Here is a 16,887-nt window from a genome sequence, read left to right as displayed (position 1 = left end):
GAAAACAGATAGCAAGAATGATTTACCTAAAACATTAACTTACTAACCTACTTATCAAATTATGTATGTGTATCCACAAAAGTGTTCATGGTTTAGTTATTGAAAAATTATAAACTGGTTTCAAGTTTAATTGATAAAATATAAAAATCAGAAGTGGATTTACAGGGTAGCCTAGGCCCACATTCATGGTGGAAAGCTGTTTGATTATTTAGGGAATCACTGATGCATGACCGTAGCGGACACGTCTGTCTTTGGACGACGCTCACAGTGACATAATACCAATATATACAACAAATTTTTGTTTATAATTTTTGCGTTTGTATAAAAACAGTTTTTATCTACCATTTTCTATATATGAAAATGTCTGTATCAAGTCAGGAAATAACAGTTCTAACTTGTTATTCATTCAATTAATGTGTTTGAGCTTGTGATTTGATTTTTTTCTGTTTGAATTTTTCTTGGAATTTCATTTTTTTTAGTTATTTCTCTTTTTTAATCTTTTTACTATTTCAATGCCTGTACAAATTAAGTGTTATGTACAGTAAATAAAACAATCAAACCTGTTTTGATTCCATACAATTTCAACAACCAAAAATTACAATGGTAAAATGGCTCAATATCTCGTCCTGCAAAACTTACACAGCTGAAAGGATTTCTGTGTACACACATTTTAATGTAGTTTACAATTAAAACAAAATCTTGTTCTTAATTAGTAAAACTTGATCAATAACTGTTATTCTAATTATTTAATAAGCAAAGGTGCCTTGAACTGTCTGCATAACAGATCCAAGAACAATTGGGTATCATAGATCCCTCTAATGAACATGTGATAAATAAGACTAGAAATCAAAATGTAAGTACATATTTATTTCCAGTTTAACGAGAAGTCTCGCTGCCTGGACAACGGTCATGTGACAAACAGATGACAACAATGATGAATCCCTCTTTACAACGGTAATAAGCCGGACTAAAAAAAGATTGGACATACATACAAAAGATGTATTTACATGAAAAGGCGATACTAAATTAGCTACGATTTAGAAATATTGTACGGGAAAAGTAAACACTATAACAATCTTCTCAGTACATACTTCATTCAGATTACCGGTACAAGTAGATTAAGATTAGATTTGGTCAACAGAAAAATAGATTTTTATACATATACATATTCTTAAAAAGACAAATATAATATTATAAATTATCACAAAGTCAACATAGAACAAAAAATAAGTACTTTGAAATAAAATAGAATCTGTATGTTCATATAAATACAAGAATCAGAGATATATTCAAATGCAGCCTTGGAACACAGCTACCTCAATTGAAAGGTTTTTAAAAATTTGTATCTTTTTGACCAAAATAACTTTTAGCTATAGGTAAAATAAATCTGACATAGATGGTCTTACATCATGCTTTTAATCAATGCTTGTATGATAAAAGGTTGTGACAAATTTACAACACTAATTTTGATTTAAATGCTTTCCCATCAAACTTTGATAAATAAAAATCTAAATCTGTGATTAACGTAATTATACATATTCTATAGCAACTAGAAGCAAATCTAGAAAAATGTTTTTGTCATAGTCAACATAATCTTACATAAAGAAAACAATAGTTTCATAAAATCAATAAATTAAAAAATCTGGAGCTGCAAAGTGATTCAGCAGCAATAATAAAAATACCTTTGTTTATATGACAGGGTTGGTAGAAAGACAATCATTTTATCCTCAATAAGTGACTTAGGGTAAAACTATCAGACTAAAAAAATGGCGTGTAACAAATAATCCAAATATTGGATAGGAAAAGAAGCATAAAAATTGGTAATGTTAGGAAACACAAGTTCATTATTTGGGATTAAGTCAACCTTAATTTACATATTTCTTCTTTGTATATAAAACTAGTACACCTTTAATGAATTCATCAATAGAACAGTTAAATATCATATTTTTGTGACTGGTTTTCATTGAGTTTCATGACAGGTGATAATGAAATTAAGTAAAAGTCATGTAATTTTTCATTACAAAAATTTATATATCAAACCACGATAAGTTTTCATGTAAAAATGAATAAAAAAAGACTTTCTACGCCAAATCATTACATTTAGAAATAAAAGTTAAAAATACTAAAAACTTCATTTCCCTCAAATAAACAAAGTGAGAATGTAATGAAAATATGATCAGATTATCAGATTTTAAAAGGTTTTTAATTAAGTATGTTTACAGGTATATTTCTGAGGACAGAGAAACCCTAGTAATGAAGAAGCCAAAACTGTATAGTGTACATGAAAATTTGATGATAATATTATCTTGCTGTTACTGTTTAATTTTTATAAATGGCCATATTGAGTTTGAAACTACTTTCTTATTATTCCAAATTGATCCCAATATTGTTTACTATTTTTTCTAAAAACTGGTTATTAAATAAATCTAATACTATTGATCCAAATCATTTCATCTGTGAGAATTTTTATGATTGCCCTAACTGTTTGAACAAATTTATCATCTCTTTTGTTTATAAATTAATTTCATTTTTATTTTGCCTTTACCAACCAAGTCTAAAGCTTGTCCCTGTAACACCCATCTGTTAATTACAGGTAAATTTGTCATGGATTGTAATTTTTATCATACCATCACAGTGTGTGTTATTCTATAGCTATTTGTTTTTTCTAATAAACTCTTATAAATAACAACAAAAATAAATAGAATTTGAATTATACATGTAAAGTGCAATAAGAAACATTTGTTTTTTACCGGTATCATAAATAGATTGTTCTTTAACAAAGAAAGTACATAAGTGCCATTCAAAACTAATTGTATATGTATTAAAGAAGATAAACACATAAACATAGGTAACCTTCAAAATGCACATTTTCACAAGTTGATTAATCCCACTACCATTAGTTACTGAGATATCAAGGTGGACATGTATCTTCACCAGACTCTATTTAGGAGTACACCATAGCCAAAATCATTGAACTATGAACTACTCGTCTAATAACCTTCTTGAAATGCTTTTTACTTCCTCATATTCAAAAATTGCAAGATTGTCTCCCTTTTATTTGGCTGAAGATTCAAGTTCATATTGTTGTCAAAGGTTCTTAAAAAGTTCTCCCTCACCTTTTTTTAGGTGAATTAAAAATCAAAGAAAGATTAATTATAGTATAAATAAAGAAAACAAGTCTTTTAAAAATTAAATAATAGAACAAAATAAATATAAAATAAAACTAAAAGGCAGCTGTGTTCAATAGAGAAATATAAATCTAGCTATAGGGATCACATTAACAGTCTACAAGGGCACATTTAGAGGGACATCAAATGAAGAAATGATACTCAGCATCACCATTAATGAGCAATATGTAATGAAAAAATGTAATATCATGATTCGTAATTTACATTTGTACATATGAAGTTTATGTTAATATGTTAATTTAGACAAATTACTCATGAAAAAACATTACAATTTACAATTTTTTGAAGTAATAAACACAGATGAGTTATTAATTGAACTGGTAAGATTAACAAAATGGACAATAAATGAAGGCAAAATATTTCTCACATACTTCATGACTTAACATGGCATACTGTGAAAGAAATTAAATGTAAATATTACTCAGCACTCAAAATTGCTTAAATACTAATTTAAAACTAATAAACTATGACGTTGTACAACTGAATGGTTTTCTAATTTACTTAATTCTTTTCGCTGATGACACTGCATTGTTTAGTAAGTCTCCTGAAATGTTACAAAAATTACTAGATAAACTATCAATCTATTGTAAGAAATGGAACATCGAGGTAAATACAGACAAAACCAAAGTTGTTGTTTTTAGAAATGGATGGCAGCCAGCTAACTTCAGTTTCGTGTATGAAGGTAAAGAACTACAGATAGTGGACTCTTACGTGTATTTGGGTATGCTACTTCATTACAATGGAAAATTTTTACATACCCAAAAAAGATTATCTCAACAGGGATCAAGAGCGCTATCGTCACTTCTGAACTCTTTAAAACATGTGTTTTTATCCACAAGTCAAGAATGTGTACTGTTCGATAGTATGGTTGGTTCCGTATTGAACTATGCATCTGAAATATGGGGTTTTCACCGTGCAAATGATATAGAGCAAATACACAACCGTTTCTGTAGATTTGTTTTAAAACTAGGTAAAAATGTTCCTTTAAGTTTTTTATGTGGTGAACTTGGTCATTTGCCTATGTATGTCTCAAGAAAACAAATTATTTTGAAATATTGGCTTCATATTATTGTAAATAAGCCACCTATTGTTTATGATGTTTACCAACTTTTATTAGAAGATGCAAACAAGGGTAAAAAGAACTGGGTGTCTAGTGTTCGTGATTTGTTGTTTAATCTTGGTTTGAACTATGTTTGGACTGCACAGAATTATGTAAATATACAGTTAGATGTTATAAAAACTCGTATAAAGGACCAGTATTTACAAACTTGGTATGCATCAATAAATGATTGTGAAAAACTATGTATTTATAAAAACCTCAAAACAGACTTTGTAATAGAGAATTATTTAGATTTTTTTATTAATAGTAACTTACTTACAAAATTGAGAAGTGGTACTTTGAAACTGAATTTAGAATTAGGGCGATATAAAAATATTCCTAGACATATGCGTCTATGTATATGCTGCAATATGGCTTGTATTGAAAATGAATACCACTTTATACTTGTATGTCCAGCTTACAGAACTGTGAGACAAGAACATTTGCCAAAATATTATTGTTCTTGGCCAAATAATTTTAAACTTTTTCATTTACTTCAAGCAAAATCAAAATCAATCACAACTAAACTGTGTAACTATCTGAAATATGCTTGGAAAATTAGATCATGTATTGTGAATTAATTGTACCTTTATTATATTATGTATTGTTCTCTGCTATCTGTTGTTTTGTCACATTGTATATACTTGTTTATGTATTGCCATAGCATATTATTTATGCTTTCGCAAATAAAATATTCATTCATTCATTCAATTTGACTGAATTTCCTACATATATGAGATGATAAAACAAATAAGACACACAAAACCTTGAGTGATCAGTTATCTAGTCTTGGGAGATCCCATCATATCTGAATTATTAATATATTATATGGCCTGAACTAAAGGAAAAACAGGTAAAAATCTTTTAACAACCACTTCTCTCTATCGCTATACAGGAAAAAGTCAGATTTTTTTTTAACTTTACCAAAACTTCTCCCGGTAACAAAACTACTTTAGCCATTATATATTTCACTTAAGCAAACTTTGTTACTTTGACAGGAGTTAATTATTTTCAGAATTCATCTTTAGTAAAATGGCCCAATGCTGCTGATACCTTTATTCATTAAACAAACTTGATCTTAGGATTTTAATGCACATTAATTTTAAATAATTGACCACTTTCCTTTTACTATTTATATGCCCGTCAGAGAATTATACGATTTTAAACTGAAAATCAAATATTTCAAAATATTTGCAGAAATATATTTCAAAATTTTCTTATTTATAGATACAAAGATGTGGTAAGTCACAATTTGTAAAAGTAAACCATTAGGTCAAAGTTCAGTCTTCACCATGATGCTACCCTTGGCTCACATCAGACAGCACATGTATCATCTTGAAAGTGTTCTGTGTGTCTGATTAGTATATAAAATACTGTAACTACATAACTGCAGTTGACAAACTATGTACTCAGTGCAAACTACTATATGCCCATGTGAATTCCTTGAAACCACAATTTTTCATCCATAAATTTATATATTTTGTGATAACTTTTTATGGAAACTATCATTCCAAAAAATCAAAAGAATTTAATACTTATCCTTCTGTAATTTTCAAAAATATTATTGTCTTATAAAATAGGCCTCACTCAATTATGACAGTTAAAATTGGATAGAAGTTGAGGATCATGTTTGGTATCAAAAACAAATTCTTCAGAAATCATATACAATTCATTCAAAAGATCCTAACAAAAATGTTGTGTTATGATTCCTGGTATAAATGAACAATGTTCACACATATAGCACTTGTATGCTTTACTGGGTATGTCATTCACACTCACACAGGGTAATTCCAGCAGATTTATATACTGATATTTATATTATAGAATTGTCAGCTATCAATTTATCAACTTGTATATCGAATAAATATTTATGATTACTAATTCAAAATTTATAGATAAATGCTGCCATTTAGATCAATGCTTAAATAAACATTTCTTTAAACCTCATTGATATCCGATATTACATTACTTTGGAATCTGACCTTTGTGAAATAAATAAAGCTGAGCATTTTCTATAAAGCCTCTAATTTAAACTTTCAGGGGTAAATAACAAATTTTAATAGTAAAACTTTCAGGATTTCTTAGAAATGCATTATTCTTGTGTATTCAACACTTTTACTTTTAGTTGTTTGTGAATTGTATTCTTAGATCTTAATGTTTAATCTAAATGTTTCAAGGTCAATGAAATTTCTGTTTTAAACCTTTAGAAAGTGAAAGTAACATGTTGTTTTGGCCAATTAACTCCCCTGTCTTCCATTTTGTAAAGATATAACATATTATAGATGATGAAATACAATTATTTATGCAGCAATTAAACTATTCAACACTACTTTTTAGTTATTTGGAGTTGAAGCAAGTATACATTGTCCCAAAATATCAAAATAATGTTTATAAAGTCTAGAAAAAGAACAAAATATCTGGATTCCACAATTAGTCTATCCATGTCACACTAAAAAGTAATAAGTATTTAGAATTCAAAGCATTTACATTGTCAAACACATCAATCAGTAACTTTATCACCAGTGCTTTGGCTACATTTCATCATCAAAATTGGTTAGAGCTAAAGTCATCAGCATTAGTTTGCTTCAACAAATAGAAAAGACTTCCTAACTCTCTAAAGTGGATTGTTACATACAATGTTAGTCCTTACTAAAACTTTGATATACATGATATTATAACAAATAATAGAACATGAAATTGTGATGTCATAATCCTAGCTTTATAATATTTAGATAATATTCAAAACAATATGTAGTGTCACCATGCCATTTCATTAAAACAATTGACTGAAACATAAATAAAAACGCTGCGTCAGATATAGAAAGTACATGTCATATAAGATTTACAGTACTTTTTTTTTATACACAGAAAGAGATTTTTAAAATCCCTTTCTCAACCACTAGCTATCTATTGCAAAACAAAAATGACAAATAAACTTTGATCAAACAATTAACGAGAAACATAACAGTAATACTTAACAAACAGCACAGTATCCAGCACGTTCATCAGTCAAGGTCAAATATAAACCAACTTCATAGGTCAAGGTCAAATATATAAACCAACTCCATAGGTCAAGGTCAAATATAAACCAACTTCATCAGTCACGGTTATATATAAACTAACTTAATCACAATTCATCAACTTTCTTTTATATTACATTAGATACAGGTGCATATTGTTGTCACATTCTAAAATTCAAAAGCATGATTCAGCTCAATACATTGAACATTTTACATATCTATTCTATACTGTTACAAAAGTATTCCTTTTCTAAAACAAAATGTTAAGAAATATAACCTAGACACATGATCAAAGATGAAATTTAAAATATCACAATAACACATAAAATTTCGAAGCTCTGTATCCTTGATCATGTGCTTAAAATTTTGTTTAAAAAAGAGATAATGTGTATCACTACTTGGCTTTTTTAAAATAATATCTCAAACTTCATTCAATGCTACCAAATAAGTATCATTTTCTTTCTTCTCTGTATTTGAAAATGTTTATTTCCCTGAATGAGGATCATTTCAATGGTATACTTGATTGGACCATTCAATCTATTTCTCACTGAAAAGTCAATTATCCAAATTAACTAGGATATGCAACAGAGACAAAAAGGTAGATCTACATGGTCATCAAATAATGACTTAGTTAATGCCCATATTAAATGCTTTCTCTATTACAATGTATAAACAGTAATGACAATGTCACCTATTCTCTATTACAATGTATAAACAGTAATGACAATGTCACCTAATGAAGTTGGTTTACATTAAATAAGGATGGAATGTCATAAGCTTTCAGATCACCAAAATATAAAGGTTCTTCTCCTCCTGTTCTTGGTCACCACACAAGGAAGAATAAGTGATGGCATCCTACAATCTATCAAGTTTGAATGATTCTTCAGTAGCTGGATCAGTTAAATTATTTGGATCCGATAGCAACTGCAATTCTTGTAAATCTAATGGGTCAAGTCCAGCTTTTAAAGCTTCCACAGAAGGAAAAAGGTCCGTATCAAATCCATCAGGCATTCCAGTTATAGCATTTCCTAATTCTTTAGCAAAATCTTGCTGTTTAGAATAAAAATCATCAGCACCTAAAATATAAATAAAGAATTTAGGTCAAGGCTTGTAAACTTATTTTCTAGTCTATCTTTCAAAAGTATTACTCATCACATGGCTTTACAGTACAAAGAATATATATTCAAGTACAGATTCAATTATTTTAAAAGTGTACACTGAAAACGTTGTCTGAATTTTATGTGTGACTACCTTATATGCAACACATGTATGTGTGTGTTGTTTCAATTTGTAAGTTTAAAGACTATTTTCGGTTTTGGTGAAAAGTTGTAAATTCTGGTCTTGCATTTTATTTTCAAATTTAAAAATATAAGTGTTGAAGCTCTCTGCAGATATCAGAATGAGGTTTTCTTTAGGAGAGGGTTGAAAAGGCAAGATAATTACACCTTATAATAAAAGTATACTGCAATTTGATTGGTTGATCACCACATGTTATTCCAAACTGTCTAATGCATATCCTTAATAAGTACTGTCAGGGTATGTATGCACAAGGATGCCATTTTCCAATCTCATTTATGGTGTATATACATTTTTGCCCTTCAGGTTAAGATTGATCATATGGGCATTTTATTGTAAATTGGTTTTCTAAGAAACTAAACATATATAAATTCCTAAAGTGGTATTTGCGGAGTATTCCAGTCTTGTGAAGGAATTTCCCGGTCTAGAGGCTCATGAAATTTAACCATTTCTCAATGCATTTTTTTTAGCAAATACTCCTCTGGACACATATTAATCTGTTCAAATATTACATTGCACCAGGTCAATAATGAAACCTTCTACAAGTTGTTGATAAGAACTATTTTTGTGCAAAAGGTGTGACATTCTCATAGCACATGTATCATATCAGATCAGACGTGTAAGTGTTTTCTTATTGGGAAAATATTGTAGTTCCTACTAACTAGTTTAATTTCATATCAGTAGTTTTGATACAGAGATTGGTGTAACAATGCAATCCTCTTATCACAATGTGAAGTTCTCTCATTACATTTAAACTGGTAATGTATTTACAAGTCATTTTTTTTCAAATGTAACTGCTGTAAAATCACTGTAATCTACAAATCTCTCAACTATGAATACCTTACAATATCTATTATACATGGAGAATCTTAAATAAAACAAATCTGTTTTTAATTAACAGTTGTCGGACCAATTGAAAACATGCTCAGTCTACATAATCTCTTTAGCTTTTTTAAAATCCCTCTTCACTGAAATTAGTTTGCTTGTCTCATTCTCATGCACATAGTTTAGGTAAGGAACCTTATTATAAATGGTTTAGCTGTCATTTGTAGGGTAAGCAATGTTAGAAATGCATTATTACAAATACATTGCCAGCCTCTTTATTTAACAAGTGGTTTGTGTAATTTTTCTTATTGTAAATGACAGAAATGTTAGAGCTGTCTTATTATGAATTATTTGCAAGCCTCTGTCTTCTTTTAAATGGTCTGTTGGTCTTTTGGTTTGGAAAGCAGTGTGTGTATGATGACCTATTATGCATATTTTTTTGGTTTCTTTGTTAGATAAATGATATGTTGGAGATCATGTCCTATCATGAATGCTTTGCTGGCCTCCTTTTTTGACAGTTGGTAATGGTAAAATGTCTTTAAAATTAATGGGTTGCCAGTCTCTTTATTTTGGGCAAGTGGCATGTGTAAGACGTGCTTAAGTGATATCATCCTAAATTGATATCTTTATTCATTTCACATCATCATGTCCTCATCCTAATTATATGGACATGTAACACATGCTCATCCATCAATTTTTACAAGTCAAAAACAGTAATTATCTGAATAAAGCTATCAGTTAACAAGTTTATGTTCAGATCTTTTTTACAGTAAGGCATTCAATATAAATTTCAGATAACAACTTGATTCAAGAAAACAAGCAGAAAAATTGAGTAAAATATGTAGAAAAGTTAAATAAAAACATGCTTATAGAAAATATAAAATAAATTAACTGAAGCAGGAATTATTCTAGTAATGAGCGGTTTTCATACTTCAAGCAAATATAATTCAATCTGATCTAAATCGCTGAGTTTTTTAAATATACTTAGCTTGATTTTCTAATTAGAATTTTTCCGTTGCAACTGATCATAATTCATCCGACTGTTTCATTATTGAAATAATCTTTCTTCACAATCAACAATGTTCAATTTTATTTAATCCATTTATAACAGAGAAGCTATTTTTAAACATGCTTTATGTTCTAAATTTAAATGATATTATATATGTTATTTTTAACTATTACATAAAGCCTTATAGTTTATTAAGCATTGGCAAGTCTACTGAAAAACCTTTGTGGAATAAATAAAAATGTTGATTTCATGATAGAAAATGCATAGATTATTCTTTTATTTCGATTTAATCTGGGATTTTTTTTCCTCTTGTTTATACACATTTTCTCTACAAGGCACTCAAAATAATGCAAAAATTGTGATACAGGCAGAACAGTCTAGCTAATTAGAAGCGTAATGAGAGTAATTTTTTGTATCAGTTATACAATAAGCCAAGGTAACTATGAACATCTAATACTAGTTACAGGAAATAAAATTGGTAGAACAAAAAAGTCAAGGAGTTAAGAAAACCTTCTAAAACTAACATTTGAATAGAAAATACATAAGGAAAAACTCATATTAAACCCATTGAAACAACTAAATACTTTTCAGTCCCATAGAAATAATAAATAAAACTGAAAATCAACATTTTCTATCCTTTTCCACTACAGGTAAAAATTAAAACAAGCGTAAAATAACAACATTTGTTTGTTTTGTACCTTGTTTTTGTGACTGTACCCAAATGCCTTGTTCCCCGATTATAAATCCACCATCAAACATTGCATTGGTGGAAATATCATCTAAACTGACTTCTTCATTGCCAGTTCTGTGGTCTGTTAATTAAATAGGGTTAATAATGAATTATGTGTGTGGTTATAGTTATCACGGACCCTACTGAGAATGGATATCCAAACAGTCATTTACCTTGATATGGATGTAATGTAGGTATGTTAAATAGATCTTTTTTTTTTTATGTCTTGATAATGTAATATTATATTTTTATAACAAATCAAAGTGTTTATTGATGTACAGACCGTTTTAAGATTTATATATTTATAGTTTATCCTCAAATATCTAACTTTTTATCTTGTCATAGCCATGAATTTTGCTTTCTGAAATCTTCCTTCACCATTGGAACTCAGCATACAAAATTCTGTATTAATTATTTTACATGTTGTTTGAGGCAAACAAAGAATGCTACATCACAATCTCAACTTTATGTGTGATCAAACCATGTAAATAGCTAGAAGAAAATCTCTGTTAAAAATTCTGTTGTTATTTTGCTGAGGTCAGTTTCCACCTGCATAGAAATACTAATTTACTTAATGTTCATAAATTATAACCAGTTCATGTAGGGTCAGATATAATAAATGCTTGCAATGATTTCTAATTTTTATGCATTTCCCTATATCTTGAGAAAATTTGGAGGAGTTCCCAAAAACTATTTTGTTTTCTATGGCCAAATATGGGCTTCATGTACCTTCTCCTTATTGGTTATAGAATTAATTATTTTCTTGCACTGATTCCATTTTATGTTCTTTTATGTAACTTGTTTAGTCCACTGATCACACGAACCTTTTTCTTCAGAAAAAAACTATATATCTATAAGAAGCTAATCTAATTTACATGTCTGTCAATATTTCATTTAGGTTTTAAAGTTTTTGTCTGGATTCTTGTTTTATTTCCCAGAACTAACAGTCAAAGGCTAAACCAATGCTGGATAACAAGCTAGAAATGTGAGAGGGCCTTGTTTGTTCAAATTAAAATCAGTGAAAATAACATGAACCTTAACCATGGCTAATAAGTTCCTATTTTTAACAGGAGGATGTTTTCTTACCATAATCTATTCAATATATTGCAAAGTTTTACAATTTTATTTCAAATTGCTACTGAATTGTTAAATTATCAAAAGTTATATTCTATGCAACTAGCATTTTATCGCTTTGAAAACACCAATGTGTCCATAGTATATGGATGCCCCACTCATATTATCATTTTCTATGTTCAGTGGACCGTGAAATTGGGGTAAAAACTCTAATTTGGGATTAAAATTAGAAAGATCATATCATAGGGAACATGTGTACCAAGTTTCAGGTTGATTGGACTTCAAACTTCATCAAAAACTACCTTGACCAAACACTTTTAGCTGAAGCAGGACAGACAAACAAATGTACGAACAGACGGACGAATTAACTGACCAACACACCAGATATCATAATGCCCGTCTACTATGGAAGTTGGGACAATACAATATAATATGAAATGGTCATATTTGATAAACATGAGCAAAATATACACTCAATCACTACTTTGAAACGGTACATGTGAAATATAAAGGAACTAAAAAAACAAGAGGCTCTTAAGAGCCTAAATCACTCTTTAAGGGGTCAATTTACAATTTGGTCATATAAAATTGTTTGTAGATCTTACTTTGCCGAACATAATGGATAATAACCAAAAACTGCAAAATTTTCTGAAAATTACCAATTTAGTGGCAGCAACTCAACAATGGGTTATTAGATTCATCTGTTAATTTTAGGGCTGATAGAACATTACCTTATGAACACTTTAACCAATGTCAGACTTGCTCTAACTGCTTTGGTTTTTGAGATATAAGCCAAAAACTGCATTTTACCCCTATGTTCTATTTTTAGCCATGGTGGCCATGCTTTTTTGACAAAACAGAAAATAAAACACAAATTTGATTCTAGATACCTTAAGGATCATTCAGCTTAATTTTGGTTGGAATTGGTTCAGTAGTTTCAGAGGAGAAGATTTTTGAAATAGTTTACACCAGACGGACAACGACAACGGACGCCAAGTGATGGCTAAAGCTCAGAGTTCCTTTGGAACGGTCAGCTAAAAAACAAAAACATCTGAAAAAATTTAATTTACAAGAAATTCTCTATTTATCTAGTGTAGAAAGTATAAAAGTATATCAATCAAAACATTCACCATTGTGCAAAGATGTACCATAAAATCAGGTGAATATCTTAATCTTCTTCAAAATGCAAATCCCTCCTACCTCCTAATCCCCCCCCCCCCCCAAAAAAAAGGGAAGCAAAACAACAGGCAATGCCATATTTAGTCGAACAACGGTTATTACTTCAAAGGTCAGAATGCTTCATCAGCAATCACCCTAGTATCAGGTTAACCCTAGTATTAGGTCAACTTCTGAAGGTATGATGTAAACAATCTTAAACAATCTGAAATACTATCATAATTATGTTGAAATAAATTTAAGGATTGAAATTTTTAGTGGCACAAAACTAGCTTCCTAATAATCATAATAGATGCTGATGAAACTCATATTTCTTTAATATGGTTTAAAAGTTGATTTGACTGATGATGTAAATTTAAAGCAATCATTATTTGACTCTGTATTCAATGTCATACTTAAAGATAGTTTTGTTGGTTTAAATAAAAATAATGGGTTTTGGAAAATTATATATATTTTACAATTTTGCCTATACAATTAACTACAAACTTCATTTTTTCTTCCAAATGACATAAAAGAATAGTGGTCCAATGTCTCCTGCAGATGCTAAAATTTTACCAGGCAAAGGTAAACTCAATATTTTATTTTGTTCTCTTCTATTATTTATAAATATACTCTTTTCAACATTTTATATATATACCTACAAGAAATATAGGCTCGGTACAGTTACCAATGCAATTTTTCATATCATTCTATTTCAAAGGGACATGTCTCAAGCAAAAAAAGATGAACTTCACTGATTATCAAATAAGTCAAAGACCTTACTAAAATAATCCTTTTCATATAGATTTCATAAAAATCCAACAAGAAATGTAGGCCTGAGAGTGCACACAATACAATTTTCCATATAATAAATATTTATAAGGATCATGATTTATATAAAAATTGTTAATCAGCACTGATTCAAACCCTTCTAAGACATATCTGATATTAACCGCTGAACTGGTCTTACAAAAGTGCTCAAAATGCAATTTGTAAATAGGGGGGGGGGGGGGGGGGGTGATAGTTTAAATTGATTGGCACTTATTCTTGAACCTTGAACTCCTCGGAGACAAATTGCTGATATGAACTCTTGATATAAGTATCATTTAAAATCTAGAACTGATAGTGTGAGAATACTGACAAGACTGATGGGACAGACATCCTCCAGTATTTCTATGACAAGTCACTGTACTTATCAGCTATTGGTCTACACTGCTAGCATCAAGAACAAGATGTCTACGTTATATTCTATTTGTACTGTGATGATAGCTAGCACACCTATATATAGTGATAATGCTTCCTCACCTGTAAATATTATTTCTGGTATTTTTCATTATTTTGTTTATTTGTACTGTGCTGATAGCTAGCACACCTATACATAGTAATAATGCTTCCTCACCTGTAAATATTATTTCTGGTATTTTGTCATTATTTTGCTGATGATGATGATGATTATGATGGTTAGTCATATGTTGAGCAGAATTGTTGATTCCTCTCCGTGAGGAGTTAAGATTAATTAAGTCTATTTGCTGAGGATGGAAATATGAGGGCTGTTGCTGCTGATGTAAGCCCATGGCCTGTGACATTGTGATAGAATTCTGCTGTGATATTCCATTCTGATGTAATGATGTTTCTATTGTATTGTAATGGTTATCAGGTGACTGAAAAAGAAATAATAAATCAACAATCAAGTTCAATATATAACAGTGAAACCAGTATAAAACGAACTACACATAGTTTGTTCTGATAAGATAGGGGGGAGTATATACGAACAAATTTGTAGAGAATAATCAGAGCAGTGCAGACAAAAGTAAGATTCTGTAATTTTTTTACAAAAGTCTGTCTAGGGGTTTTGGTCAAGTAGCTGGTTCAAAATTGTGAATGAGGGAGTGACAGACTATACCGCTCTTACTTCAGAAAGCAGAGTAAATACTGGCATCAACCGTTTCTTATGACTTATTCATACAAAATATCATTGATCTATCACGTATAGATCCTAACAAAAAAACTTTTAAAAGAAAACAATGTAACATTGAAAATTGCCTATCAATTCAAAGTTACTGGACCATATCCTAGGGACCAGGGCCAAAAAAAATAGTCGCCAAACTGCTATGCAAAAGCACAAGTAGATCCTACCTAACTAACTTAAGCAGAAAACTTAACATTGAAAAATAGTTTATCTATCAAAATAATTTAAATAGAAAACTTAAAATTGAAAATTGCTTGTTAATTCAAAGTAACTGGTCCTCGAAATTGCCGTCAAAATGATATGAACTGTAAGAAAAATTTCAATTGTTAAAACATGTTAAAGATATGTAATGTATCAAGACAGGTACTATTTTCATGTATATGTAAGAAATAAATCTCAATGTGAACTATCCACCTACATTAACATTTCCATCAGGTCAGTTTTACTTAGTAACCTTTCATGTGACATTCTGTGAACTATGATTTATCATATCATCATATTTTTACTTGGTTATTATACATATATCACTTTCCAAAAATAGCTTCATTTACATAGTTTCTGTTCCATAAAGACAGAAGCTATATGTAGTAACAAAACAAACACATATGGCTTCAAGGCAATAATTTCCTTTACATGAAACATTTAATATTGAAAGTTAATTGTATCATTTATCTCTTCTGTTCCAGGCTATAAAGAATACATTATCTAGCATTTAGGTATAATTATCAAGATAAATCCAATTTAACAGATTAAATTATCAAAATATTCAATCTTCACTGAAGTTGGAGATCAGTAACGATATATTTTGGTCTAGATCCCAATATTTATTTTTGAATCTTATACTCTCGTATAATTTTTCTTGATAACCTGACAGTGTTCTCCCCAGGATTTTTGGATAGCGCTGTGGTAAGCGCGTGATTTTCCACAATTCTCAGTAACTTTGTCGCGTCGCGCGGTTGGTTTGTAATTGATTTTTTATGTGTTTTTCCTATATTATGTTATTGATGTTTTCTCTTGTAATGATGTCCTCATCATGCTCATGGAAGTTACCCTTTGTTTGCTAATGTTATTGTCTGGATATAGACATGATAGAAGAAAAGTATTTTTCTCCATTGTAAATTCATATAATCCTCATATTATTATCTGTCTGTAAAACCCAAGGAGAAGTCTTTTCCATGGTGGGTCTATACCAGATTGCCTATGTGAAAATTTCTTATTACTAACAGTTACAGGTGATGTTGCAGAACATGTAGGACCAACAATAAAGTCAGTGTCAGTTTCTGTGAGAAAGTTTTCAATGACAAGATTGGTATTTTTTGCATTTACTTTTATAAACATTTCTAGCAAAGTGCAACTTTGCAATAAAAATGAGTAAAGTATTTCAAAGGAAGAAATGAACTTGCCCTTTCAATAATATTCTAATGTTATCAAAGATTTGCTTAAAAAAAGGCTAAAATATTCCAATTATGAATTATGAAATAACATGTATATGAAAGAAATCCTATAAAAATATTTTAAAGAT

General features: G+C 29.7%; 1 protein-coding gene across 4 annotated transcripts in view; it reads right to left on the bottom strand.

The window, feature by feature from the left end:
- Nucleotides 1-5,915: 5,915 nt before the first annotated feature.
- Nucleotides 5,916-16,887, bottom strand: part of LOC134715036 (CREB-regulated transcription coactivator 1-like) — a 42,308-nt gene continuing 31,336 nt past the window's right edge. For 3 of the 4 annotated variants that reach the window (XM_063576894.1, XM_063576890.1, XM_063576892.1), the window contains 3 exons: nt 14,796-15,057; nt 11,136-11,249; nt 5,916-8,383 (listed from right to left, as the gene is read on the bottom strand). In XM_063576894.1, coding sequence (XP_063432964.1) covers nt 8,163-8,383; nt 11,136-11,249; nt 14,796-15,057 — 597 coding nt within the window. In that variant the 3' untranslated portion in view covers nt 5,916-8,162. The remainder of the gene's footprint in view (nt 8,384-11,135; nt 11,250-14,795; nt 15,058-16,887) is intronic. The other variant, XM_063576893.1, reaches the window with a different exon arrangement.

The sequence above is a fragment of the Mytilus trossulus genome, chromosome 4 (assembly GCF_036588685.1).
Source record: "Mytilus trossulus isolate FHL-02 chromosome 4, PNRI_Mtr1.1.1.hap1, whole genome shotgun sequence".
NCBI lineage: Eukaryota > Metazoa > Mollusca > Bivalvia > Mytilida > Mytilidae > Mytilus > Mytilus trossulus.
The sequence above is the reverse complement of the archived record's forward strand: the minus strand, read 5'-3'. Positions and strand labels throughout refer to the sequence as shown.